Source organism: Ambystoma mexicanum, chromosome 5q, assembly GCF_040938575.1.
Source record: "Ambystoma mexicanum isolate Mex_15411 chromosome 5q, UKY_AmexF1_1, whole genome shotgun sequence".
NCBI classification, from domain to species: Eukaryota; Metazoa; Chordata; class Amphibia; order Caudata; family Ambystomatidae; genus Ambystoma; species Ambystoma mexicanum.
In genome coordinates, this window is record NC_090933.1 from 1,281,340,054 (window position 1) to 1,281,365,487 (window position 25,434).

General features: G+C 50.1%; 1 protein-coding gene across 13 annotated transcripts in view; it reads right to left on the minus strand.

The window, feature by feature from the left end:
* The window catches only part of PLEC (plectin), a 1,447,724-nt gene that overhangs the window by 370,977 nt on the left and 1,051,313 nt on the right, over positions 1-25,434 (minus strand). Inside the window, exon 1 of one of the 13 annotated variants that reach the window (XM_069621874.1) lies at positions 5,249-5,279. The exons of the other annotated variants lie outside the window; for them this stretch is intronic. Coding sequence (XP_069477975.1) covers positions 5,249-5,264 — 16 coding nt within the window. The 5' untranslated portion in view covers positions 5,265-5,279. Of the gene's footprint in view, positions 1-5,248; positions 5,280-25,434 lie in introns of those variants that run through there. 13 annotated transcript variants of the gene reach the window in all.

The following is a 25,434-nucleotide window of genomic DNA, read 5'->3' on the forward strand; positions in this document are numbered from 1 at the left end:
TTGTTTGTGGTAGTTTAGCTTTTCCCTGGTTGCCCAAGGATTGGCAGGGGACTTGTTATTTAGGGATATTGTTACCAGGTGTATTTATAGCCAGTACCTTAGAGGTATCCAAGGCTCGCCCGCGACGAGATAGTGATGGAGATACCCCCGGACAAGTGTTCGGGGATATAGCCAAATCAGTAGTCCCCTTTTGGGGACAAATAGCAAATTCAGAAAACATTAGGGGATTAGCGAGGGTATTGGAGAAAACGATCAACCGGACCACGGACATACTTTACAATATGACCTTAGAGCAAAAGGCGATAAGATTGGTAGCACTTCAAAATCGAATGGCATTAGATGTCATTTTAGCCGAACGAGGTGGAGTATGTAAATTAGTGGGGTCCGCTTGTTGCCTTTTCGTACCAGATTCTTCACCAACAATATTTAAAGCAATTCAGAATTTACACACTCTTAGTTCTGAAGTCCATATCCCTGTAGGAGACTGGAGCCTTAGTACCTGGTTTTGGGATTCTCTGCGATCTTGGGGGTGGAAGGTGCTTTCTGTCATTTTAGGTATTTTAGGGACTCTGTTATTTCTTTGCTGTTGTTTTCAATGCCTCCCAAGTATATGCGGAATGATGGGGGAATGTTGTGCCCAGGTAATGAGCGCAATAGGGCGCAAGATATACACTCCGAAGACAGCATTTAAAGAGTTCATGTTGCAAGAAGTTCTTACGAACGACCTTATGGCTATTGATATTTCAGACAATGATGCGGAACCTATGAATGATAATGCCTTCAAGTATTTTCGAAAGTATTAGAAAACTATGTTTTAGCACTTGGCATAGGCCAAAAGGAGGGTCTGTGGAAATCGATATAATATTGTGACCCCAATCGCATTGTTTAAATGTATGTTGGCCTACGCCAAGCTGTCTAAAGAATATTGTGAACATAGGTTCCGCGGCAAGGTCTTGACCTTAATGTATTGTGTAAGCTGCCATCTTGGATCTAGCCGCCATTTTAGGTATTCTTGCAGTGTGGAAGTCACCCCGAATCACAAAATGGAGGCCGAATGACATTGCGAGTAAGACTTCGGCCATGGTGACCTCCGCACACGTGAATGAATAATATGTCCGCAGGCTACTTGTTAGGGTCATGAACTAAGACCCTGTCCTCTGTTTAACCTAGGTGTAAATATGTAACTGTATCAGCGGAATCGATCTAATATATGGAGATTGCATGTTCGACCTGGCTACGAACCCTAGCCATAGTTCCAGAAATGGTTAACTTGTAAGAGGGCTGGCCAATGCAGTACTAAATGTATAAAAACCCAAGCATCCCGATGATCGGTCTCTCCCACTTTCAGTGCGAACCTAACGTTGAAGGTTTGTGTGTTAGTCAGAGGGCCGAATAGCTATTCGCATGTCAATTGACTTTGATAACTTGGTAACTTTGTAACTTTGAAATAAAGCGCTTTATATGGTCCTTTGTAACCTGTGTTGGTGTGTTTCCATTTGGGCTTCCCGGCCTCATGTCAATTTTATTGTTTCCACAAGAAGGTGGTCAGTCAGGATAATGGCGGCAACTTGCACACCCATTGCTGGGTATGCGACATATCTCCTGTATTCCTCACACACCTGTGAGGGCAACCAAACTACAATCAAGTCAGGGAGTGTGGTATATCCCATCTCTGCGGCACCAGCAACAGAGAGCACCCACAAACTGCAGAGAGGTAAAGGAATGCGACAGATCACCTATTCACCGCATCTGCATCAGGGAGCACCCACAAACTGCAGAGAGATAAAGGACTGCCACAGATCACCTATTCCCCACATCTGCATCAGGGAGCACCCACAAACTGCAGAGAGGGAAAGGAATACAACAGATCACCTATTCCCCACATCTGCATCAGGGAGCACCCACAAACTGCAGAGAGGGAAAGGAATACAACAGATCACCTATTCACTACATCTGCATCAGGGAGCACCCACAAACTGCAGAGAGGTAAAGGAATGCGACAGATCACCTAATCCCCACATCAGCATCAGGGAGTACCCCCAAACTGCAGAGAGGGAAAGGAATGAGACAGAATACCTAATCCCCACATCAGCATCAGGGAGCACCCACAAACTGCAGAGAGATAAAGGAATACAACAGATCACCTATTCCCCACATCTGCATCAGGGAGCACCCACAAACTGCAGAGAGATAAAGGACTGCTACAGATCACCTATTCCCCACATCTGCATCAGGGAGCACCCACAAACTGCAGAGAGGGAAAGGAATACAACAGATCACCTATTCCCCACATCTGCATCAGAGAGCACCCCCAATCTGCAGAGAGATAAAGGACTGCTACAGATCACCTATTCCCCACATCTGCATCAGGGAGCACCCACAAACTGCAGAGAGATAAAGGACTGTTACAGATCACCTATTCCCGACATCTGCATCAGGGAGCACCCACAAACTGCAGAGAGGGAAAGGAATACAACAGATCACCTATTCACCACATCTGCATCAGGGAGCACCCACAAACTGCAGAGAGGGAAAGGAATACAACAGATCACCTATTCCCCACATCAGCATCAGGGAGCACCCACAAACTGCAGAGAGGGAAAGGAATACAACAGATCACCTATTCCCCACATCTGCATCAGAGAGCACCCCCAATCTGCAGAGAGATAAAGGACTGCTACAGATCACCTATTCCCCACATCAGCATCAGGGAGCACCCCCAAACTGCAGAGAGGGAAAGGAATACAACAGATCACCTATTCCCCACATCAGCATCAGGGAGCACCCACAAACTGCAGAGAGGGAAAGGAATACAACAGATCACCTATTCCCCACATCAGCATCAGGGAGCACCCACAAACTGCAGAGAGATAAAGGAATGCGACAGATCACCTATTCCCCACATCAGCATCAGGGAGCACCCACAAACTGCAGAGAGATAAAGGAATGCGACAGATCACCTATTCCCCACATCAGCATCAGGGAGCACCCACAAACTGCAGAGAGGGAAAGGAATACAACAGATCACCTATTCCCCACATCAGCATCAGGGAGCACCCACAAACTGCAGAGAGATAAAGGAATGCAACTGATCACCTATTCCCCACATCAGCATCAGGGAGCACCCACAAACTGCAGAGAGATAAAGGACTGCTACAGATCACCTATTCCCCACATCTGCATCAGGGAGCACCCACAAACTGCAGAGAGATAAAGGAATGCAACTGATCACCTATTCCCCACATCAGCATCAGGGAGCACCCACAAACTGCAGAGAGGGAAAGGAATACAACAGATCACCTATTCCCCACATCAGCATCAGGGAGCACCCACAAACTGCAGAGAGATAAAGGAATGCAACTGATCACCTATTCACCACATCTGCATCAGGGAGCACCCACAAACTGCAGAGAGATAAAGGAATGCGACAGATCACCTGTTCCCCACATCAGCATCAGGGAGCACCCACAAACTGCAGAGAGATAAAGGAATACAACGGATCACCTATTCCCCACATCAGCATCAGGGAGCACCCACAAACTGCAGAGAGATAAAGGAATACAACTGATCACCTATTCCCTACATCTGCATCCGGGAGGTAAAGTTGTGACAGATCACCTATTCCCCACATCAGCATCAGGGAGCACCCCCAATCTGCCGCGAGGTACGAGAACGTGGCACATGTACTCTGTCCCTCACACATATCAAAGAGTACCAAGGAATGGCAGGGAAGACCGGGGTCGTGGCAAAGCTCCTCTCTCGCGCACACAGGATAATGCAAAAATTCTGGGTGCGCTGTCCACCATCTTATGCATTCTGGGGTTACCCATCAAACTGCATGTTAATTCCACATTTTTTTGTGGTCTTTGTATTTTGTTGTGTACATAAACCTTAATGCAATCGCTTCTATAAATCATAAAACCTTTATTTAAAAAAAAAAAATATGAGTTGACGTTTCAACAAACACGTAGGGCCCGATTCCCAAAAGCATTTTACAGTGGTGACCTCCCTTTAGCAAACGCTCTGTGAATCAGGACCGAAATGTGTGTTCCCTAAACCCCTGATCTTCATCATATCTGTGCTCTGGCGGGACTGCAATCCAGCAGTTTCCAGAAATGTCATAAATCCTCCCTCACCTCTAACACACCGCAGGTGTTTGGCGCTTATGCACCACAGGAGCACAACACCCCATCCTCAAATTGCTCAAGGTGCTCATTGTGCCTGTGGACCTCCACTACCGTCACCGGGGAGTTTTTGCCCCACTCTTATTTCATTTGAGTAACAGATTGATGCTTAGCTTCCAGAACAATCTACCACGCTCTACCACGTAAACAGCCACGGCTGGCTTTCATTAACGAGGAAAGAGTAACCCCCTAACCTCACAATGGGGGGCTATGGCGTGCGGGGGGGTGGGAGGGGGTTGGGACCGTGCTATGCATGCCGGGAGAATTAACTTCTGCCACAAGATGGGGCGGGGGTCTCGGCAGCCCACTGGCGAGCAAAGAGAACCATTTTGAGGGCACCACAAGCATCCCCCCCTTCCAGCAGCCCCACCCCCCAGCAGGTCCCCCCTCTAGCACAGCCCGTGTTGACTCTCTCTGTGCCTCTTGTCCCTCGCCGGCCACCACCAGCAGTCTGCAGCCCATATGCCCCCACCTCTCGCCCCCACCTACGCAGGATAACTTGATATCTCGGCTCGTCCTATGAAAGGCACGCGCAGTTGTCCGGCGCTGCCGACAAGGGGAAAAAAACACAACAACAAAAATAGTTTCAACAACCTTTAAAATGACCGTTGTCCACATTGAGCCGGGGCGGGGGGGCGGGGGGGGGGGAATTGGTGCCACTCATGAAGACAGGTGGCTTGCCCCATTCCCTTTTCCACGATGAAGGAAAAAAAATAGGGCCACAGTGGGCCAGACGCCAAGGATTTTGGAGAGCACTCAGTAATCCCCCCAAATTCAAAGATAGGTGGTTAGGAGGAGGCAAGACAATATACAAAAGTGACAAAGGGACGCTGTTCACTCCACCCCCCCCCCCCCCCTCTCTCGTGCTTGCCGACATAGCCCGACTCTCGCATCACCCCTAAGGCGTCAGCCCGGGCTTTTAATAAACGCCTTGGGTTCAAAATAGCAAAGCAACAGCGACGAAGCGTCCAACACAGGAACCCACACTCCCGTGCCCAGGGTGCCCCGAAATACCCCCTGGGCAGCAAATGTCACGCCATGAACTCGCTGGGCACAAGACCTACCCGGAACGATCTTCATTGGGGTGGCTGGCACCTGCCACCGGAGGCAGGGAGGACGAGGAGGGCGCAGACGGGTCCCCGGCGTCCAGGAGGGAGAAGCACCGGAGTGTGGCTGACGGTTTCGCCTCAGAGGACTCCCCGGCTCAGAGAGGCTGGATCCCGCCCTGTGAAATGTCAACCAGGTCCCCTGTGCCCATCGGCCCGTGGATGTGCGGGGGGGGGGGGGAGGGGGGGGGGGTGAGCTTTAGCGGGATAAAAATATCATGCGAGAGAGGTCGTCATACCTCCCGAGTTAGACCATTACTACGCAACAATGATGAGTAACATCAAAGACGAGCGTACTGTATCTACCTCCAAAGTCACCGGGGAGGAGGGGCCGACCGCCATCAGGGGGAACAATGGCCAGAAAGCAGGGATATGTACCCGGTTGCGATGATTGACATATCCCGGCTATTCATGGTTGCCCACGCATGGCCAAGATTTGTCCATTGTAGTCCCCATGGCTTTCTGCAAAGTCACCAAAAGACAACAGAATGGTCAGGCTCATGTACTTTACTGCTAATACAAGTTTGTACACTCTGATCAATCAATGATGATCCTCCCAGAATCCCTGGCCTGGACCCCTTCCCATGTGGTCAGAGAAAGGCAGCCGCTACCTGATCCTGACCCTGGGGGGCGGTATTATGTGGGAGGATCACATGAGAGGAGGTTCAGGTAAGGAAGACTTGGAAAATACTTTAAATAATCACCCTAATGATCATACCATATTAATGGCATATTGTAAAGTTGGAAATTTAGAGACAAAAGGAATATGAACAATGCTTTGAGGACTAAGACAAGGAAGAGGGGCTCGGAGTCACAGAAATATAGCGCACAATCTAGTGGTTGTGATGACCCACACCTGAGTGGGACCTTTTAACATTTAAAGGCCCTTCAGGTGCGGGCCATTAACGGAGAGGGCAGCAGTGGAAGCAGCAGCAGCATGAGAAAGCAGGAGGAGGAGGAAGGAGGACACGGAGACACAGCTGTTTTGGAAGCAGGACGCTGTGCCGAAGTTGTGGCAGAGATCGGGAGCCCTGTGAGATGCAGAGAGTTTGCAGCGGGAAGCGGTAGGGAAACTAGCTGTCCCATTGGAGTGAGAAACTCTCCTGGTCCTGGGTGCTGCTCCAGTGTGTTTGGTGTTCACCGAAGTGCGAGCGGAGCAGAGGAAGCCTCAACTACAGGAGGCGCGAGCAGAGGAAACATTACCAGAGCGGTCAGGCGCCTGTGCTTCCCAGACAAAAGATGAAAGAAGAGCAGCAGGTCCAACGGAGGTGCGCAGAAAGACCAGTGTGTTGGCCTTGGTTAGGTGACCCCAGGGTGCACCAAAACAGACCTCTGTCTCAGAAAGGAAGTTTTTAATATCGAACAAATGAATTTAGGCAATTTTGGCACAACTCTTATCTTAAGAGACAGAGTGAAAAGAACTATTGTAACCACCATTGTCAAAGCCAAAAAAGTACAATGTTTAGCCAGAGTGAAAAGCAATATTGAAACCACCATTGTCAAAGCCCAAAGGGAGAAATATTTAAACACAGTGAATGGGTTTCACAGAAAGATCATTTATAAGAGAAGATTGTGATAAACATTGCCTAAGCCAATGAAAGGCCGTTAAACAGAACCAAAGATAGCAGTATAGAAGCCCTCTTAGTAACAATCATTAAGGAGGAGAGAAATATAATCTGCATTGCCAGGGGCAAACAAATCGGTGTGAGAGACTTTGTCAAAGAGCCCTCTTGTGTTTGTTGAAAGTCAAAAGAATCATTAATGAAGCAGTTGTTGATTTAACTTTCCCCATTGAGGATGTGAATTTGGAAAGTTTGAAGCACAAATAACTGGTAGGAGTTGTTATTCTGGCAGGCGAGTATACCAACAAAGGGACATTTAGTGGTTAGCCCTGGCAGGCGAGTGGACCAGGAAAAAGAAATGTAAGTACTACAATGTGGTAGGAGGTTGTTATGGAAAGACAGTGGTACATCCATTGATGCAGACTGAGGAACTGTTATGGAATCATCAGAAGAAACATGATTCAAGGAAAGACGATTGGTCTTCAGAGAGGAGAATAACCGTATTGCATACAGACTTCATATATAAAGATAAGATACAATGTTTTTGGTTCATTGAACAGCAGTTCAACAGTGGGAAGTGTTACTTAAGGAATGAGCCCTGAACCGCAGGGCCATTACCGAGTCAGGTCATGCCCGGGGCCCATAGTTACAGGCACGAGCAAAGCGAGGTCCTTAACGAAGGCCCCGGGGCATTACCTGACTCGGTAACGGCCCTGCAGCGAAGGGCTTATTGCTATTAGTACCCCGGCCTGCAAGACCGGGGTACTAACAGCAACCGTTTTCTGTTCCAAAACGCATTTCAGAACAGAAAAAAAATGGCAGCTGGGGAAGGGAAAACAATCTGTTTTCCCTTTCCATGGCGGCCATCAAGAGCGGACGCGCTGGGGATAGAAGTGTTCCCAGCACGTTCACTCTGGAAAACAGAAGGAAACGAAGGCAAGTCGGGTTGGGAGGGGAGGGGAGGGGATTGTTTAAAGGGATGGGGCTTGGGGCTGTGGAAACCACCTACCTGAATCCTTGGCGGGAGGATGGCAGCCTCCAGCCCTGCGGAGGCTCAGAACGGGGATTACCCTGTTCCAAGCCTCCTCATTGGCTGAGGGGCTGCCACACACCCCTGCCGGAGAAGTGAAAGAAGCAAAGCGTCTAGAGATTTTGTGTGGGGAATGGACCGGGCGAGGGCCAATCAGATTGTTTATAACATTCTGATTGACCCTCGTCGGGTACTCGGGTACTAATGCTCTATCCCCAGGTTGGATTAATTCTCCTCTACTTCTATAGCTATCCCTGAGGTCCTTCGTTAACTATGGGCCCTGGGGCATTACCTGACTCAGTAATGGCCCCGTGGCTCGGGGCTTATTGCTTAATTAATATCCACAGACTTAGCCCTGATTTCTCCCACTTGCACGTATATCAGAATAGCCTCTATGTCGGGCGTAGCCTGTCATTCTGGCCTAGATGTATTGGCAGAAGTAATTGATCCCAATTTCAGGGGTGATGTCAAAGTATTGATACAAAATAATGGAGGGAAAAAACCTATCAAGACAAGGTAGGAGAAAGAATAGCTCAAGGAATATTGGAGACCGCTCTATTTCCAAAACCCCAAAAAGTTGAGACTAAAAGTCAAACTAAGAGAGGAGCTCAAGCTTTTGGTGAGGCAGATATGTAACATCCTTTAGAGCCTATAGTAAAATCTAATGTTGAAGACGACAAAATAATTCCCGATTTAGTTTTGCATAAATAAATGATCCCTTATTAGCAGGACCCTGTTTGCAGACAAAATCAGAAGACGAGGGCAGAAAAGAGACTGTACCATTTTTTTCTCCTTAAATCTGGATTATTGTATAGAGGAGATGTGGGACCGGCTGGTTTCCCCCTGAACAAATTGTAGTACCTATAAGTCATACAGATATTGTTCTAGAAATAGCTAATTCCCATGTGATGGGAGGCCATTTAAGAACCACTAAAACTCAGGCACAAAATGTAAACAGGTTGTTTGGCCTGGTATTAATGCAGACATAAATAATGTTATCAGTACTGGGGCCTTATGTCAGAAGACTAGTAATCAAATACCTCCTCCAGTTCCCTTACAGCTTTTACCCATTACAGATGTCCCCTTTTCACAAATAGGAATGGATCTAGCAGGTCCTTTGGAAACTTCTAAACTTGGGAACAAAAATATATTGGTGATCCTAAACTATGCAACCCGTTACCCTGAGACCTTTCTTCTAAGAAATAACTTTTCACAGCGGGTCTTGAAACATTTAATCCTTTTCTTCTCTAGAATTGGATTCCCTAAAGAAATGTTAATGGGTCAAGGATCCACATTCATGAGTAAACTCATGGCAGAGTTAAAGAGATTCTTCAGATTAAAACTTTATGCACATCCATTTATCATTCTCAGACAGATGGTATGGTGGAAAGATTTACACAGACGTTAAAACATATCCTGAACAAATTAGTGGAAGCAGATGGGAAGAATTGGGATATAATGATATTTTGGGGCCTATTTGCCTTTTTTGCCTTTAGAAAGACTGCTCAGTCTTCCACAGGAGTTTCCTCCTCTGAACTATTATATGGATGAGTGCCAAGAGATGTATTGGACGTGTTGCATGAAACGTGGGGGAGAGAGAGATACTATCCCAAATAGCCCAATGCTTGAAAGAACATATGCAAGCCACTTGAAATCTAGTTCAACCCAATATGGCATGAGCTCAGGAACATCAACAGAAGCATTGGCACAAAATGGAACGGATGAGGTCTTTTTCCATAGGTCAAAAAGGTCTTGGTTTTTACTTCCATCTTCGGAAAACAAAATGTTTTCCAAGGGGGCATGGCCCTTATGAAATCATAGAACAGATGGGACCTTTTAATTATAGAATTTCCCGACTGGATCGGAAGATTAAAATCCGTATTTATCATGTTAATCTCCTTAAGGAGTGGAGCGAGGACCCCATTACAAACACTTCATTATATTAACTAGTTTATTAACTGAAGAAAATGATACCAACAAATGCATTTCTCCTGACTTGTTTCAGGCTGCGCCCCTGGAAACTGTGGCAAAGGTGGAGATTCTAGTAGATATGTTCTGTCTCTGCTAGAGGACTCGGTCTAGTCCTCACCCAGCATGGCCGCTTTCCGTTATCAATGCACTGTTCCCTAGGAACGGTGCGTTCTATCCATCACTTCCTTTTGTTCATCGCTGCTGTGTCACTACACAGTTATCCCTCTACAGTGCTTCCCGAATTCTCATCGTCCTATTTTCTAGCATTCTGCCTTCTGCCCAGGCTCGTTCTCATTCCTTCCTTTTCAGATTCCTCCTCGCTTTCTCTTGCTTTCGGTTCCCCGCATTCTGCGGTGTCCTCTGTGGTCACAGCACTTGCGCTGCATTCTGTGCTCTTTCCCTCTTGCTTTCGGTCCCCGCGTTTCGCAGGGTCCTCTGTTGTGACAGCGCTCGCGCTGCAATCTGTGCTTTCTCTCCTTAACTCCCGCATAACCTACAGCTCCTCTTCAGTCAACCTAACCCAGGCTTATTACTGTGGGCTTTGTTCCATCCTTCTCGGATCTTTCTCTGCTTTCTTTTGCCTCTGTGTACCTCACGTTCCCTCTGTCTCGCTGTGCCTGTTCGGTCCTTGTTTCCGGCCGCTAATAGGATCTCACATTCTCTCTAGCCGGCCCCCACACTCTTTTCTAGTCTTCCTTCTCATCCTCGCATCTCCTCTGGCATTGTTGCTATTCTAACCCTAGCCTGTTGTGAGGGCTCAGTTACTCACTGCGTTGGATCTGGAGAGCTCCTGTTGCCACTTAAGAACGCTGGCTTGGGTGCAGCCCGCTGCATAGTGGGTGACTCCATCAGGTGGCATACCTGTCCTGATTCTCCGTGTTCCACACTGGTTCTCAAGCCATCCGGCAAGGAAGCTTCAAGGAGCAAACCACTTCCCAAGGGGTCTATTCCTTACTCGAACTGCAGGAGCAGCTCCAGAGGTTCCTACGAACTTACTAGACAGGACCGTTTCATCTCTTGACATCACTTTGGAACAAGTACTGCAACACCTCCCAAGGTTTTTTGGTGCCTAATGGCTTTTTCCCTGGAATTTGGGGCTGGCTCCTCGGGGTTCCCAGTGACTTGAAGTTTATACCAGTCAAGGTGGCCTCGGAAGGAGCTCGACCCTACTTACACGATAGGAAGGAGAAAAAGCCCAAGGAGAAGAAAACCCCAAAATCCAGACGAATCCGAAATAAGAAACAGACGGAGACCAGAGACAGTTCTTCGGAAGAACAAGGTGGGGAGGAGGTTCGGGAGGGTGCACCGCTGCACGACACTTGTCACCAAACCAAAAACCAAACCTAGTGGAACTCCTACAACAATTTCCAGATGTATTTAGGACAGAACCTGGAAGAGTTCAAGGGCTATATCATCACATTCGTACCCAAACAGGAAAGCTATTAATCAGAAACCCTATAGAATCCCTGAGAGTAGGAAAAAGATTATTCAGGAAGAGATAGATGCTATGTTGAAAGCAGATATTTTTGAACACACGTCTCCGATTTTATTAGATGCTAAACCTGACAATTCCTAGAGATTCTGTATTGATTTCAGAAAGGTCAATGAAGTTTCACAGTTTGATAGCTATCCCATGCCCAGGATAAACAATCTTATTGACAGGTTGGTAGGCGCAGTATATCTTTCAATAATTGACTTGACAAAAGGTTATTGGCAAGTGCTGGTTAATCCCATAGATACACCAAAGACAGCCTTTTCCACCCCAATAGGTTATTTCAATTCAAAGTGTTGCCTTTTGGTTTACATGGTGCTTCAGCTACCTTCCAGAGATTTATGAATTAAGCTCTTAGACCATATGCTTCATTTTGTGGGGCTTATATTGATGATATCATTATACATAGTAAATCATGGCAAGAACATATGTCCCATGTAACCCGAGTGCTGAGAAAGGTTTGATTTATTGCTGTTCCGAAAAAAGTAATTGTGCTAGGTGTGTGGTCAAATATCTAGGATTCTTGATGGGAAATGGATTGGTAGAGCATCAAACAGAGAAAGTTAGGACTGTAGATGAAACACAGGCCCCTAAAACCAAGATAGAACGACAGGTCTTTCTGGGCCTAATTGCATATTACTAATGATTTATTCCTAACTTTGCTTCTATCACTTCCATTCTCACAGACAAGCTTAGCAATGCTGAACTGCAAAAACTTAAATGAAATCCCGAAGTCCATGTTTTTTGGATAAATTAAAACATATACTACGTAGTGAACCTGTATTGAAAGTGGCAGATAGACCATGTATCCCACAAACAGATGCATCACACAGTGGTCTGGGGGCTGTGTTATCACAAGTCTGATGTTATAGAACATCCCATTCTTTACATTAGCAGGAAACGATTTCCTAGGGCCAAGAACTATGCCACTTTAGAACTTGAGGCCGTAGCCAATAAGTGGGCTGTGACTTCTTTGAAGTACTACCATACAGGAAGAATTTAGTCTTGTGATTGATCATGCCCCATAAAATGGTTAAGTCTAATGAAAGATCACATGAGGGGAGGTTCAGGTCCCCAATGATCATATCATATTAAGGGCGCATTGTAAAGTTGGAAATTAAGAGACGAAAAGGTATATGAACATTATGGACTTCAAGTCCCATAATGCTTTGAGGAAGCGGAGCTCAGTCACAGAACTGCAGTGTGCAGTCTAGTGGTTGTGATGACCTACACCAGAGTGGACCTTTCCCTTCAGGTGTGGGCCATTAAGAGAGAGAAGCAGTGGACGCAGCAGAAGCATGAGGAAGCAGTAGCAGACGGATAAGCTGCTGTTTTGGAAGCGGGACACTGTGTCGAAGTTGTGGCACAGGTCAGGAGCGCGAGGCAGGAAGAGGTACAGAAACTTGCTGTCCCATGGGACAGAGAAGCTCTCCTGGTCTTGGGTGCTGCACTGGTGTGTGGCATTCACCGGAATTCCCTCAGTCTTGTGGCGCTGACATTGAATAGATCTTGGGCTGCACCCCCCCCCCCCCCACATAGAACGGCACACCCAGGTTTCACCGCCAGAAGTCACCTACAATCACACCGGCACTCATGGTTCAGGTGCTTTCAGTATGCAATCCTCAACACCTCGTGTTTTGCACTTGCCGTTGTCCCCACGCCCCCATTATCCCACTAATAGGGCGTCCCCTTCCTCTGTTCATGTAGAGCCACAGAGTGAGCTAGACAGGACCACTTATAGTCCTAACCAGAGATTGGTGGGTAGGTGAACACTAAAGCAACAGCTGAAGTCACAGTAAGGGCTCACACAACCACTTGATGTATTTGACGAGGAGGGAGACACCCGAGAGCGGCAATGGCGATTTTGACTTTTCTGAAGGTATGGAATACGCATTTGTCCGGTCCTACCATAATGGTACAACTTGGTCAAAAGATGGCAGTAGCTGGAAAATGGTGTAATTACCTGAACACATGATGGCAGAGCCTGGCAAAGGTCTACCTAGTGAAAACTACTGGCTTTGTCAATGCTGGGTTTAACAGGATTTTAAGTAGTTGAAGGTGCTCCTTGATAAAGCACTTTTGCTACACAGATGGCGCATTCATTGCTGCAATTAAGCAATCAACTTGCAGACTGCTTGTAAATAACACTGAAAGACCAAAATGTAATGTTACTGCTTGATAGAGCTAGCTCAAAGAGATCCTGGGATTTTAGTTGGGGCGGGAGGGGGTAGTGGGTGGGAAGGACAATAGCCCCATGGGCTGTTAATAAGTGGGTACATACCCGGCCAGCACCCATGAGCTGTGTGGTCGTCCTTACATGTTGTCTCTATCCTAGCTGTACTCCAATGCAATATTTTCAGCCTATAGGTGGCACTTAAATCCTACCCAATAGCCAAAACTAAAAAGAGCAGCCTTGGCTTCTTCTTAATCAAAGAATAGTCTTCAGGGTCCTGTGCACAGTCTTCAGATGCGTACATGACGTGGCCCCTCAGTGCCTTGCTCAGGAGATCCGGTGGTGGAGTGCCATCTCGATCCCTTTGATCGGAGGATGGAAAGCTGTTGGCGCACATGGCGTGGCCCCTCAGTGCCTTGCTCAGGAGACCCGGTGGCAGGTGCCATCTCGATCCCTTTGATCGGAGGATGGAGAGGTGTTGGCGCACATGCCGTGGCCACTCAGTGCCTTGTTCGGGAGACCCGGTGGTGGAGTGCCATCTCGATCCCTTTGATCGGAGGATGGAGAGAGCTGTTGGCGTACATGCCGTGGCACCTTAGTGCCTTGCTTGGGAGACCCGGTGGTGGAGTGCCATCTCGATCCCTTTGATCGTAGGATGGAGAGCTGTTGGCGTACATGGCGTGGCCCCTCAGCGCCTTGCTCGGGTGAGCCGGTGATGGAGTGCGATCTCGATCCCTTTGATCGGAGGATGGAGAGCTGTTGGTGTACATGGCGTGGCACATCAGTGCCTTGATCGGGAGACCCGGTTGTGGAGTGCCATCTCGATCCCTTTGATCGGAGGATGGAGAGCTGTTGGCGTACATGGCGTGGCCCCTCAGTGCCTTGCTCGGGAGACCCGGTGGTGGAGTGCCATCTCGATCCCTTTGATCAGTGGATGGAGAGCTGTTGGCGTACATGGCGTAGCCCCTCAGTGCCTGGCTCAGGAGATCCTTACTTAGGAGATTCGGTGGGGAGTGCCATCTCGATCCCTTTGATCGGAGGCTGGAGAGAGCTGTTGGCGTACATGCCGTGGCCCCTCATTGCCTTGCTTGGGAGACCCGGTGGTGGAGTGCCATCTTGATCCCTTTGATCGGAGGATGGAGAGCTGTTGGCGTACATGCCGTGGCCCCTCAGTGCCTTGCTCGCGAGACCCGGTGATGGAGTGCCATCTCGATCCCTTTGATCGGAGGATGGAGAGCTGTTGGTGTACATTGCGTGGCCCCTCAGCGCCTTGCTCGGGTGAGCCGGTGATGGAGTGCCATCTCGATCCCTTTGATCGGAGGATGGAGAGCTGTTGGTGTACATGGCGTGGCACCTCAGTGCCTTGCTCGGGAGACCCGGTTGTGGAGTGCCATCTCGATCCCTTTGATCGGTGGATGGAGAGCTGTTGGCGTACATGGCGTTGCCCCTCAGTGCCTTGCTCGGAAGACCCGGTGGTGGAGTGCCATCTCGATCCCTTTGATCGGAAGATGGAGAGCTGTTGGTGTACATGGCGTGGTCCCTCAGTGCCTGGCTCAGGAGATTCGGTGGGGAATGCCATCTCGATCCCTTTGATCACCCCATTCTCCATTAGCAAATAGAGGAGATCGGAGATTTTGTGTGGTTGAGGCAAGTCTTTGGCAAACGCTACAGGCCCTATAGGCCACTTCTGAGGGCAGTGCAACACGTTGCCCTCCTGTCAAGGCACATGGATGGCTTGCACCCGGTGATCATTGCACATTAGTGAGGGTTTCCATCTGCACCCAGACGCGGTGGCCCAGCTTGGGCAGCTATAGAAGAAGGGGATCTAAATCAGGGTTCACTGCAGCCCCTGCGGGGAGCGCTCCCTAAGGTCTTCCACTCTTTCCTGGCCGGGCAGGCGCTGTATCTGACTGTGGGGCGTGGGAGGGCAGGGGTTGGTGGGGACCCGGCTACAACGGCACTCCCAGGCATCGAGGGAAAGGCAGGGGAAAAGCACACCTCCAGCCTCTCCAATGGGGTGCTGGGTAGGGGCAGCACTCCCCTGCACCCTAATCACGTGGCTATCACAGTGTGGGGCGGTGAGCATGGCCAGAAGGTACATGCTACCCAAGTTCAACATATTATTAGGGTGTGGGAGATGCTGGACGGAAAATGTGCAGCTGTGCCCTTGAAATAGTAATTTGTCACGGGTCAGTAAGTCTTTGACCGAAAGGTTTGTAGAAACCTTCATCTGTTTCACCAGCGGGCTCCAGAGCTAGGAAACTTCCCAGGCCTAGCGCCTGCATCCTGTGGCGGGAGCACACATGGGACTTCTCCACGCAAGGCAATGCGAGACTAGGCCTCTGGTCTCCTGGAGAAGTGTGCACAAGGCCTGGTGCCTGATTCACCTGCGGGCTCCAGAGCTAGGAAACTTCCTAGGCCTAGAGCCTGCATCCTGTGGCGGGAGCACACATGCGACTTCCCCACGCAAGGCAATGCGAGACTAGGCCTCTGGTCTCCTGGGGAAGTGTGCACAAGGCCTGGTGCCTGATTCACCTGCGGGCTCTAGAGCTAGGAAACTTCCCAGGCCTAGCGCCTGCATCCTGTGGCGGGAGCACACATGCGATTTCTCCACGCAAGGCAATGCGAGACTAGGCCTCTGGTCTCCTGGGGAAGTGTGCACAAGGCCTGGTTCACCTGCGGGGTCTAGAGCTAGGAAACTTCCCAGGCCTAGCGCCTGCATCCTGTGGCGGGAGCACACATGGGACTTCTCCACGCAAGGCAATGCGAGACTAGGCCTCTGGTCTCCTGGAGAAGTGTGCACAAGGCCTGGTGCCTGATTCACCTGCGGGCTCCAGAGCTAGGAAACTTCCTAGGCCTAGAGCCTGCATCCTGTGGCGGGAGCACACATGCGACTTCCCCACGCAAGGCAATGCGAGACTAGGCCTCTGGTCTCCTGGGGAAGTGTGCACAAGGCCTGGTTCACCTGCGGGCTCTAGAGCTAGGAAACTTCCTAGGCCTGGAGACTGCATCCTGTGGCCGGAGCGCACATGCGACTTCTCCACGCAAGGCAATGCGAGACTAGGCCTCTGGTCTTCTGGAAGTGTGCACAGGGCCTGCGCCACCCCTCTGCTGCAGCCCCGGGGAAAGGGCTATATTGTGCGTTGTGCAGCTGCTGTACAGCATCGCGACTTGTGTCTACAATAGGAAACTAACAAAGCACCGCGCTCTCCCGGAAGCAGCAGCTGACAGCTGTCAAAGGAGGCGTGGGCGGCGCCGCGGCAGCTGAAGAGGTCCTACCAGTCTGCTCTGCTTCCAGGGCACACCCAAGCCCCCCAGCCTGCCTGGGCTATTAGACAGGAAGAATATGAGAGGTGTTCGTGCGTCCAATGAGCCGCCGCGGCAGTTAGCAGTCGTGTCCAATGAGGGAGTTGGAGGTTCCTTGAGGTAATGGCCAGGCCGCCACTGATAGGGACTCTAGGTCCCTAGGGGCAACTTTGCTCTTCCACCAGGGGCAAGCCGTGGTCCTCCAGGTCACCAGCGTCCACCCTTGGCTCTCCAGGTCCCCAGGGGCCAGCCTTCGCCCTCCATGTTTCTGTTGGCAAGCGTTGGTCCTCCTGGTCACCAGGGCCCAGCCATAGTCCTCCTGGTCACCAGGGGCCAGCGCTGGTCCTCCAGGTCACCAGGGGCCAGCGCTGGTCCTCCAGGTCACCAGGGGCCAGCGCTGGTCCTCCAGGTCACCAGGGGCCAGCGCTGGTCCTCCAGGTCACCAGGGGCCAGCGTTGGTCCTCCAGGTCACCAGGGGCCAGCGTTGGTCCTCCAGGTCACCAGGGGCCAGCGTTGGTCCTCCAGGTCACCAGCGGCCAGTGCTGGTCCTCCTGGTCCCCAGCAGGCAGCGCTGGTCCTCCTGGTCCCCAGCAGGCAGTGCTGGTCCTCCTGGTCCCCAGGGGCCAGAGCTGGTCCTCCTGGTCCCCAGCAGGCAGCATTGGTCCTCCTGGTTAGATTGGCAAGCGTTGGTCCTCCTGGTCACCAGCAGCCAGCACAAGTCATGTAAAAGTAGCGTGCACCCGAAGATGCGAAGATGGCCAAACGCTTCCTCTTCATAGGCTTTATATCCCAAGTCCAGCGACGTCCAATGGAACAGGTTGTTATTGGGAAGCCACATTTGACAGCAGGCAGACATTTCATTCACGAACTTGGCCCCAGACCTGCTGGCTCTTTCGGGGGTCCGTGAAAGGGGCGTCACAGAAAAGGACTCTCTAAAGCCCCCCTCCTGCTAATATGCCAGGCAGAGTGGCATAAAGGCAGACCCTCCAGTCCAACAGGGACCATTCTCAAGTGGCGCGGGGTAAACCCTGCTCCACGATGAATTAAAGCATGTGCTCTGCGCCAACACTGCCGCAGAGGGCACGCTGTGTGCCAGCAAGGGTGGACACCTGCCCACTGGGAACCGAGTTTATGGCAGCAGCTCGTGTCACGTTGCCCTTCCGGTGCCAGCGCCTGCAGGGAGGAGGTGCCAGGGGCTAGCAGGTCAGGTTCCCATCAGCGGGCCCGCTGCATCCACAGCCATACTTGCCGCCTGTGCAACAAACTCCAAGATCGGTCACAGCTGGGTGAGGTCCCCATGAGGGGCTGCCATAGACCCCAGAGGATGGTGCCACCAGTAAGGGCTGGCAATGTTCCCGCCAGGGTGGGCACAGGACGACAAGCAGGCAATTACAACGGCGTATTAGGGCACCCCTTGTAAATGGGACTTTGCCTTGAAGCGCAGCCTAAATCCTGCCTCCACTTGAATCCCAGGCATGGCCACTATGGTGAGTTCTTGCAAAGCCTCGGCCTCCGACTCTTAGTTCTTGGGGTAGTCTGCTGTGCTGTGCCCTGCTCTCTCTGCCATTGCAGCATACTCACCTGGGTAAGACGTATATGCCACCACCTTGCCACGAGCACCATGTATAAGGGTCTCTCGTGTCACGTCCCTCTGCGGTGTGGGCCTTGTCATGTCCCCCCAGTGGGCCTGGCCTGTTAGATCAGGGACCCTGCATGTTCAAAGGCCCTGTGCCAAGGGAGGTGGGTGCCCAGGAAGAGACCATCAAGCCCAAGGGCTGAGAAGAGGGTGTGTCAGGGTACCCTGGTGTGGGGCTGGTGTGCCCTCCCCGTGGCCAGTGCTTCCAACCTCACCTGCCCTGTGCACGGTCCTGAAAATCAGGAACTTCTTACAATTTGCTCTCAGGGTTTGCACGCACCCCATCCCGCCCTCCTCTTTCCTGCACACAATGTGTGTTATGGACTTTTTGTGCATGCGCTTTGAAAATATCCGTTGAAAGGCCACGTGCACGCTCCTGCCTCAGCGGCCCATGGCGGAGTGGCACACCATCAGAGTGTGGGCAGTGTCTGCTGTGACATGGGAGCGTACAGGGGCGTAGAGTGTGGTCTGTGCGGCCATACAGGGCATGTGACATGATGGTGTGTGATTACACATTAAGACATTAGCTCTGGAGGGGCAGAGTCCGCGTTTAAGGTGCTTTGGAAGAACAATGCAACATAACTGACAATTCAGGAGTGTGTTGTTGTGCATTCATTTGTCAGTGTGCGTCCATGCCTGTAATGGTGATGTGTAGATGTGTGGTGTGCCCATACAATACGTTTTGAAAGGCAAATGCACGTCTTCAGCTGTATAGCACATGAGGACTATAACGACATCTGTGTGGGCATGTACACGCATGCATGGTACAAGGACGTGTATACAGTTGTGTTGTGAGAACACAATCCATTACATGGTAGAAACACATTACATGGTTTACACATGTGGCATTTGTGTAGATGGACAATACGTGTGTGTGCCTGTGAATCTTACAGGCACCAACATGCGTAGGCCTCTGTGTAGCTGTAAAAAGTTAATTCCTGACTTTAGAGGCAGCAACATATGTCTCTGGGGTCCGCAGGCGAGAGAGGGGGCTGTTTCGACCACAGCATTATTAAATGTAGTGTGTGAGAAATATAGTAGCTGAAATGCAGGCAATGTCGTTATCTTCACATTATCGAGGAATGCGTTTGGGTTTCCTCCTCCTGGAGGCTGCAGTCCCATTTCAAATGAAAAGCTGAAAGGCCCTGACGCCGTACCCGACCCAGCTTCAAGGTTCACACGTATGCTGATGTGCGAGCACTATGTGCAAGAGTTTTGGAGTTGTTAATATAAGGACGACTCTGTCCTACCAGCTGGATGCCTCGGCAGGAGCACATGGAGACTGCCCGCTCTGGAAAATTCTGTCCACCTGACAGCAATTAGACCAATGACCAGAATTGGACATCCACGCTCCAAAGTGGGGACCAACCAGCCTTGCTACCGGGGATAAGGTGCATATAGGTGACCTTCAGCAGCGCTTAGAAGACTCGGGACCAGTGCCTGGCAGGGGTACGGACTACTGAAGGAGCTGTGAACATTTCCAGGGTACTTCGTCCACTTAAAAGTCACAGGGGGTGGCCAGGACGATAACCACCACCCCCGAAATAGCAGAAGAGAACCAGTGGCGGTCCAGCACCCCTGTCCCCGTCCAGGGAAGTCTCAATAACCCTGTGCCCGTCCAGTGATATATGGTATTTTATTTGTATTGCGCTCATACACAAGTGTTTCAGAGCGCGACGGGGCAAGGGAGGACAAAACAACGGTCTTACTAGGCCCAGTGACGTTGAGAACGCGCAAGTGCATGGGAAGGGGGTAAAAGTACAAGGGAAAGGTGGAAATGCTGAGCAAGGGATAACAACAATAACAAATGGTAGTGCAGCCAGCAAGGTGGCAAGTGCAAGGTGTAAATCGCATACAGCATACATGGGGTGTCTGATAAGTGCAGGGTTACAGATACAGACCCAAGTGCAAGGGTTGCCTGGAGGTAGTGCGGGTGGGTGGGCAGGGACCTGGCCCGAAATCAGAGGGTAACCAGGTGCACGGACTCGAAGCAGACAGATCAGAGGGGAAGACAGAAGCAAGGAGGAAGGTCTTGAGGTGCTTCTGGAAACCGGAGATGATTCTCCTCAAGTTTTAGAGTGGCAGGGAGGCTTTTCCAGGGGGAGGCCCCAGCCGAGGAAAGAGATCTACCCCAAACTCTTTGCTTGGAGAAGCGACTGACTGAGGGAGTTGGAGGTAGAGGAGAGAAGAGCTTGAGTGGGAAGGTATTTACGGAGGGAGAGTTAAAGGTATTATGGACCCAGGCCCCAGAAACCCTTGTGGACAATGCAGAGGGTCTTAAATGTAATCCTTGCAGCCACTGGGAGCCTCTTCAGGGCTGGCGAGATGCGATCCCAGGGCTTGAGGCCAAGGACAAGTCTCGCAGTCCTGTTCTGGATGAGTTGCAGAGGGTGGAGAGTAGAAGCAGGCAGATTTAGAAAGAGGCTGTTTCAGTAGTCTCGCCTAGAGAGGACCAGAGCTCTGGAGACAGTGAGCTTCTGGGGGAAGGAGAGGAACGGAAGAATACCTCTAAGGAGGTGCAGTTAGTAGTTTGACTTCTTAGAGATGCCAGAGATGTGAGGAGAGAAGGAGAGTGTGGAGTCGAAGATGACCTAGAGATTCTTAGCCTCAAAGGTGGGAGCAGGAAGAGGGCCAAGGGAGGCCATCCAGAGAGTGACAGGGAAGGAAGGTGCAGGTGTGCCAATGAGGAGAATATTTGTCTTTCTGGCATTAAGGCAGAGATCATTGGCGGCACACCACTCCTGGATGGCAGACAGTCAGAGATGAGGGAGGGAGAAGAGATGGCGCAGGGGAGCCTGAAAATGAGCTGAGTGTCATCCGCATAGCACTGAAAGTTGGGGCAGAGCGCGGCAATGAGGTGGGCAAGGGGTGCCAGGTATTGGTTGAACAGCCAGGGAGAGAGGTTAGACCCCTGGGGAACACCACAAGTAGAGTGAGATAGAGGAAAGGAAGGACCCGAGTTGGACCTGGGAAGGTCGATCAGAGAGGAAAGAGGTCAGCCAGGCCATGGCCTAATTGGTGATTGCCAGGTTATCATGGAGAAGGTTGAGCAGAATGGCATGGTTGACCATGTCAAAGGCAGACAAGAGATCAAGAAAGATGAGGACAGAAGGGATGTTAGAGTCAAGGTTGGTGAACAGGTTTATTCACAGATTTTCAGAAGAGCAGTTTCCGTGCTTCTAGCCAGACTGATGGTCATGGAGACAACCAACAGAGTCAGTGTGAAGATTAAGCAGGAAGATGGCCAGCTTTTCCAAGAGTTTGCCTAGGAAAGGAATGAAAGAAATTGGGAGATAGTTAGCTGGGCAAGAGGGGTCAGCTGTGGGTTTTTTGAGAAGAGGGTGCACAAGAGAGTGCTTCAGAGGGGAGGAGAAGGCTCCAGAGGCAAAGCCGTGGTTGCAGAAATCGGCCAGAGCTGGAGCAAGGGTGTCAATGTGTTCCTTGATGGTTTTGTATTAACAGGGTAGAACCTGTTTTGACGAGAATTTCATAGATCAATACCCCTCTGTCCATCCAGTGTAGGGCCAATACCCCTGTGCCCGTCCAGTGAAGGGCCAATACCCATGCGCCCATCCAGTGAAGGGCCAATGCCCCTGTGCCCTTCCAAGGAGAGCATCCTCGGGCACTGGAACAGGTAGGGGCCGTTAGCTTTCACAGTGTGAAAGAAGGTACAGACAGAGGCCTCTGTAGCGTTGCTTCAGGGAGCCCTGTGTGACCCCATCTTTTGGCCTCTCTCTGCTGGGGAGATTGTTGCCCCATGGTAAAGACTCATTTTTAGTTTTGGTTTTTACGTGGCACAAAAGCGCCACTTATAACCCAAAACCATTTCATTGGAGTATGGCTAGGACGGAGATGGCATGGAAGAGGTACGCACCGCGTGTCGGTGCCGTTTGGTTATTTACCTCCTCATTAACAGCCCATGTCATGTTAATCCCTATGTCCCCACCCACTAAGTGCCCCCTCCCCGCTCTAAAAGGACCCCCTCCTGGGACGTCTTGGAGCTAACTTGATCAGGCAATAAGATCAAACGTTGTGCTGTGTTCGCAAGTGCATTTTCACAGCCGTCTTCTGAGAGTTATTGGCTTAATTGCAGCTATATATACCTTGATGGTGTACGACGTCTTAAATGAGTGCCCTTCACCCACTTGACTTCTAAGCAGCAGCACTTAAGTCCCTACTCCGTTATGGGACTGGCTTCTTGCTGACAGGGGTGGACTGGACTCGGCTACTTTTTGAAGTTTTTCACCTGGTTTATTTATTTATTTATTACATTTATATATCGCAAAGACAGCCCGGGGGTATTGTGGCGCCGTTACTTGTAGGAACACTGTTACAGTGGGGACAGAGTTTAAACATGTGATAACATGGGGATGCCCCCTCATGCCTCACCCATGGGACTAAAGGGAAGAAAGGGGTCCCCCATCAAGGACCCTCGCACCCGAAAGGGGCCATGTCTTGCTTTGTGCATGCCAAGTGTGGGTGCACAGACTGTCACATGTGTGCACACATAAATGTGTTGTATTATGTGGTACCATTTGCTGGTATACCTTCTGTGCGGGGGCAGGGGGGAGAGTGTGAAATGCAGGTCGAGGTTAATATTTGCTATTATTTCAGCAGTTTAGAAGGCCTGTATAACCCCATAATGGATGGTTAGGAAGCCGCAGCCGGGCAGCTTATCACACCGCTCCCTGTGCTCGGCCGAGTGTCCTGCTTAAGGGTCTGAGGTGCTGGAGGGTCCCTGGTGGCTGATGGGAAATTGGCTGCTTTCATTCCAATAATTCCCAAATCCTCATTTCATTTTGCTCCCTTTACCGACTCTCCCCATTTGACGCTGCCTGACGATCTTCTCACAGTACAATCTTCGGTACATTCTCAATCTCTTCACCTTAATGTTTCTAAACCAGAATTTTTCTTTCCCACTGTAGCGGTCCCCCCCACCCACAATTTAGCCTCCCACCCCCACGACCCGACCACTGATTTCGCCATAATCTTCTCTCTGTAATCATGCAGTCGCCTTTGACCCTTCATTCTTATTTTTGCTCCGCATTGCTTGTGCTTGCTGCTTTCAACTTTATAATAATATCCCCAGAGCTAGGTCTTTTCTCTCTTTCCATGCTGCTAAACCGCTTGCTTCTCCTCTCTTCCTTCCCTTCTCGACTACTGTTCCGCTCTTCTGGTCGGACTCCCAGTCTAACAGCTGCTCCCGATTTTTCACTCCTCTAGCCCTCCCGCACCCCGCCCCTCATACATCGACCTCCTTTTTCCATTTCACAGCTCCGATTCTGGTCTTCTTGTGCACTTCCTTTCCATTGGATTTAAAAGCATCCGTGGCTTTGGCCTTCCCTCGTCTCCATCTACTCTCTTCTCGGAAGGATAGCTCAACGTGCTCACCTTGGAAGCAAGACGACAGGAGCAACACAGGTTCAATCCCCGGGTCCGCGCTTAGAAACCTCTGGTAGGAAGCACGTTATAAATCACCTATCATATCATAGGTCACGCCATCAAAACCAGTTCCTGCTTGTTGTTGCCAAACCATCTTGTGCCAAATCCAGTTTCCACTCTTTTTCCCTCACTGGCAATGAAATGTCCTACCTTGGAATGTTCTACTCCCTTCTCTTTTCCATTCTCCTTCTAAAGCAGATTTTTTTCTAACCTTTTCTCATGTTTCTCTTCGCAGCATTATGACCCCTTATTCTTCCTCATATTTTTCTATTTTTTTTATATTGTACACTGGTTTGAGAATCAATAAATACAAATAAAATACAAATACTTTGTGCTTGCATTTGTTGCATCCTGAAATTAATGAAAAGCCCACAGTGGGGGAATTCAATGGAAAACCTACACGGTTTCCCTGTTTTTTTTTTTTAATTTACATGTTATTTTATATACAAGTCTGGTCTCACTGCAGCTTCAAGGGAGACCTGCCGCTTTAATCAGGAACCACTGAGAGCTCCATCAACCAGAGAGACTCTTTAATCCACAACAGACAGGATGATGGGTGGGACTTAGTATTACATGTTTTCACCCCTTTACCTTTAATGTTGCAGAGCACTCTGGTTATGACCTCATGTTAATGTTAAAGGATATTTGTACCACGCACTATCACCACCGGAGAGGTCCCCTGGCAGCTCTGAAAAGCTGGAAAAGTGCAAGAGAGCAGTGATGTGCTGTTGGCAGCCTCAGCCCGGTGGGTCCGTTGGCTGGGCTTGGGTTGTTTTATGGTCGGTAGACATTGTGTGCTGTTGCGAGAGTGTGTGGTTAGTTTTGTTGTTGCAGTGTAATTAAGTTTGTGCGGATTGTGGTGTTGTGGGCTTGTGGTTGTGTTTGGTTAGAGTTTGAGAGTTGTATGCAGAGGGTCAAAACTGTTAGTGGATTGGTTAATTGGCATTGCTGTCCTTGCAATTATGTCTAGGTGTTATGCTTGCTATCATTCACCATTCCATCTGAGCGTGGCACATGCCAACACCCACACCTCCATCCAGATGCCACGCAGGCTAAAGATGAGAATTCCATCCAAGTGTGGCATGTGCTAACATTCACATTTCTATCTAGATGCGACTCATGCATACAGGAGATTGTTGGTGGGGACCCAGGATTGGTTCTTTAAAGTAGACTTGGCCTAAACCAAGAACTGTGGCCCATTTGGCTTTCTTTAAAAGAGGGTTGATCCCCTCTTTTGGCCAGGTTATTTTGAAGGCTTTGCAAGGAATAACAAGAAGAACTCAGCATTGTACCCTGGCTGAAGCTACAGTCTGCCTTACATCTTCCGCCAGTGAAAGAAGGCCAGGACCTCCAAGAGGGAAGCAAGACCCCTCCCCTAAACATCTCCCAGTGAACAAAGGGAGATCCTGAATCCAGAGGACCGTCCAGCAGCTCCAGAACTGGTACCCAGCCATCACACAGCGTGCCCTGCTAGGCTCTGCAGCAAGCTTCCTAGCTGGGAAGTGCCAGAGAGTCTCTGAACCAAGGACAAG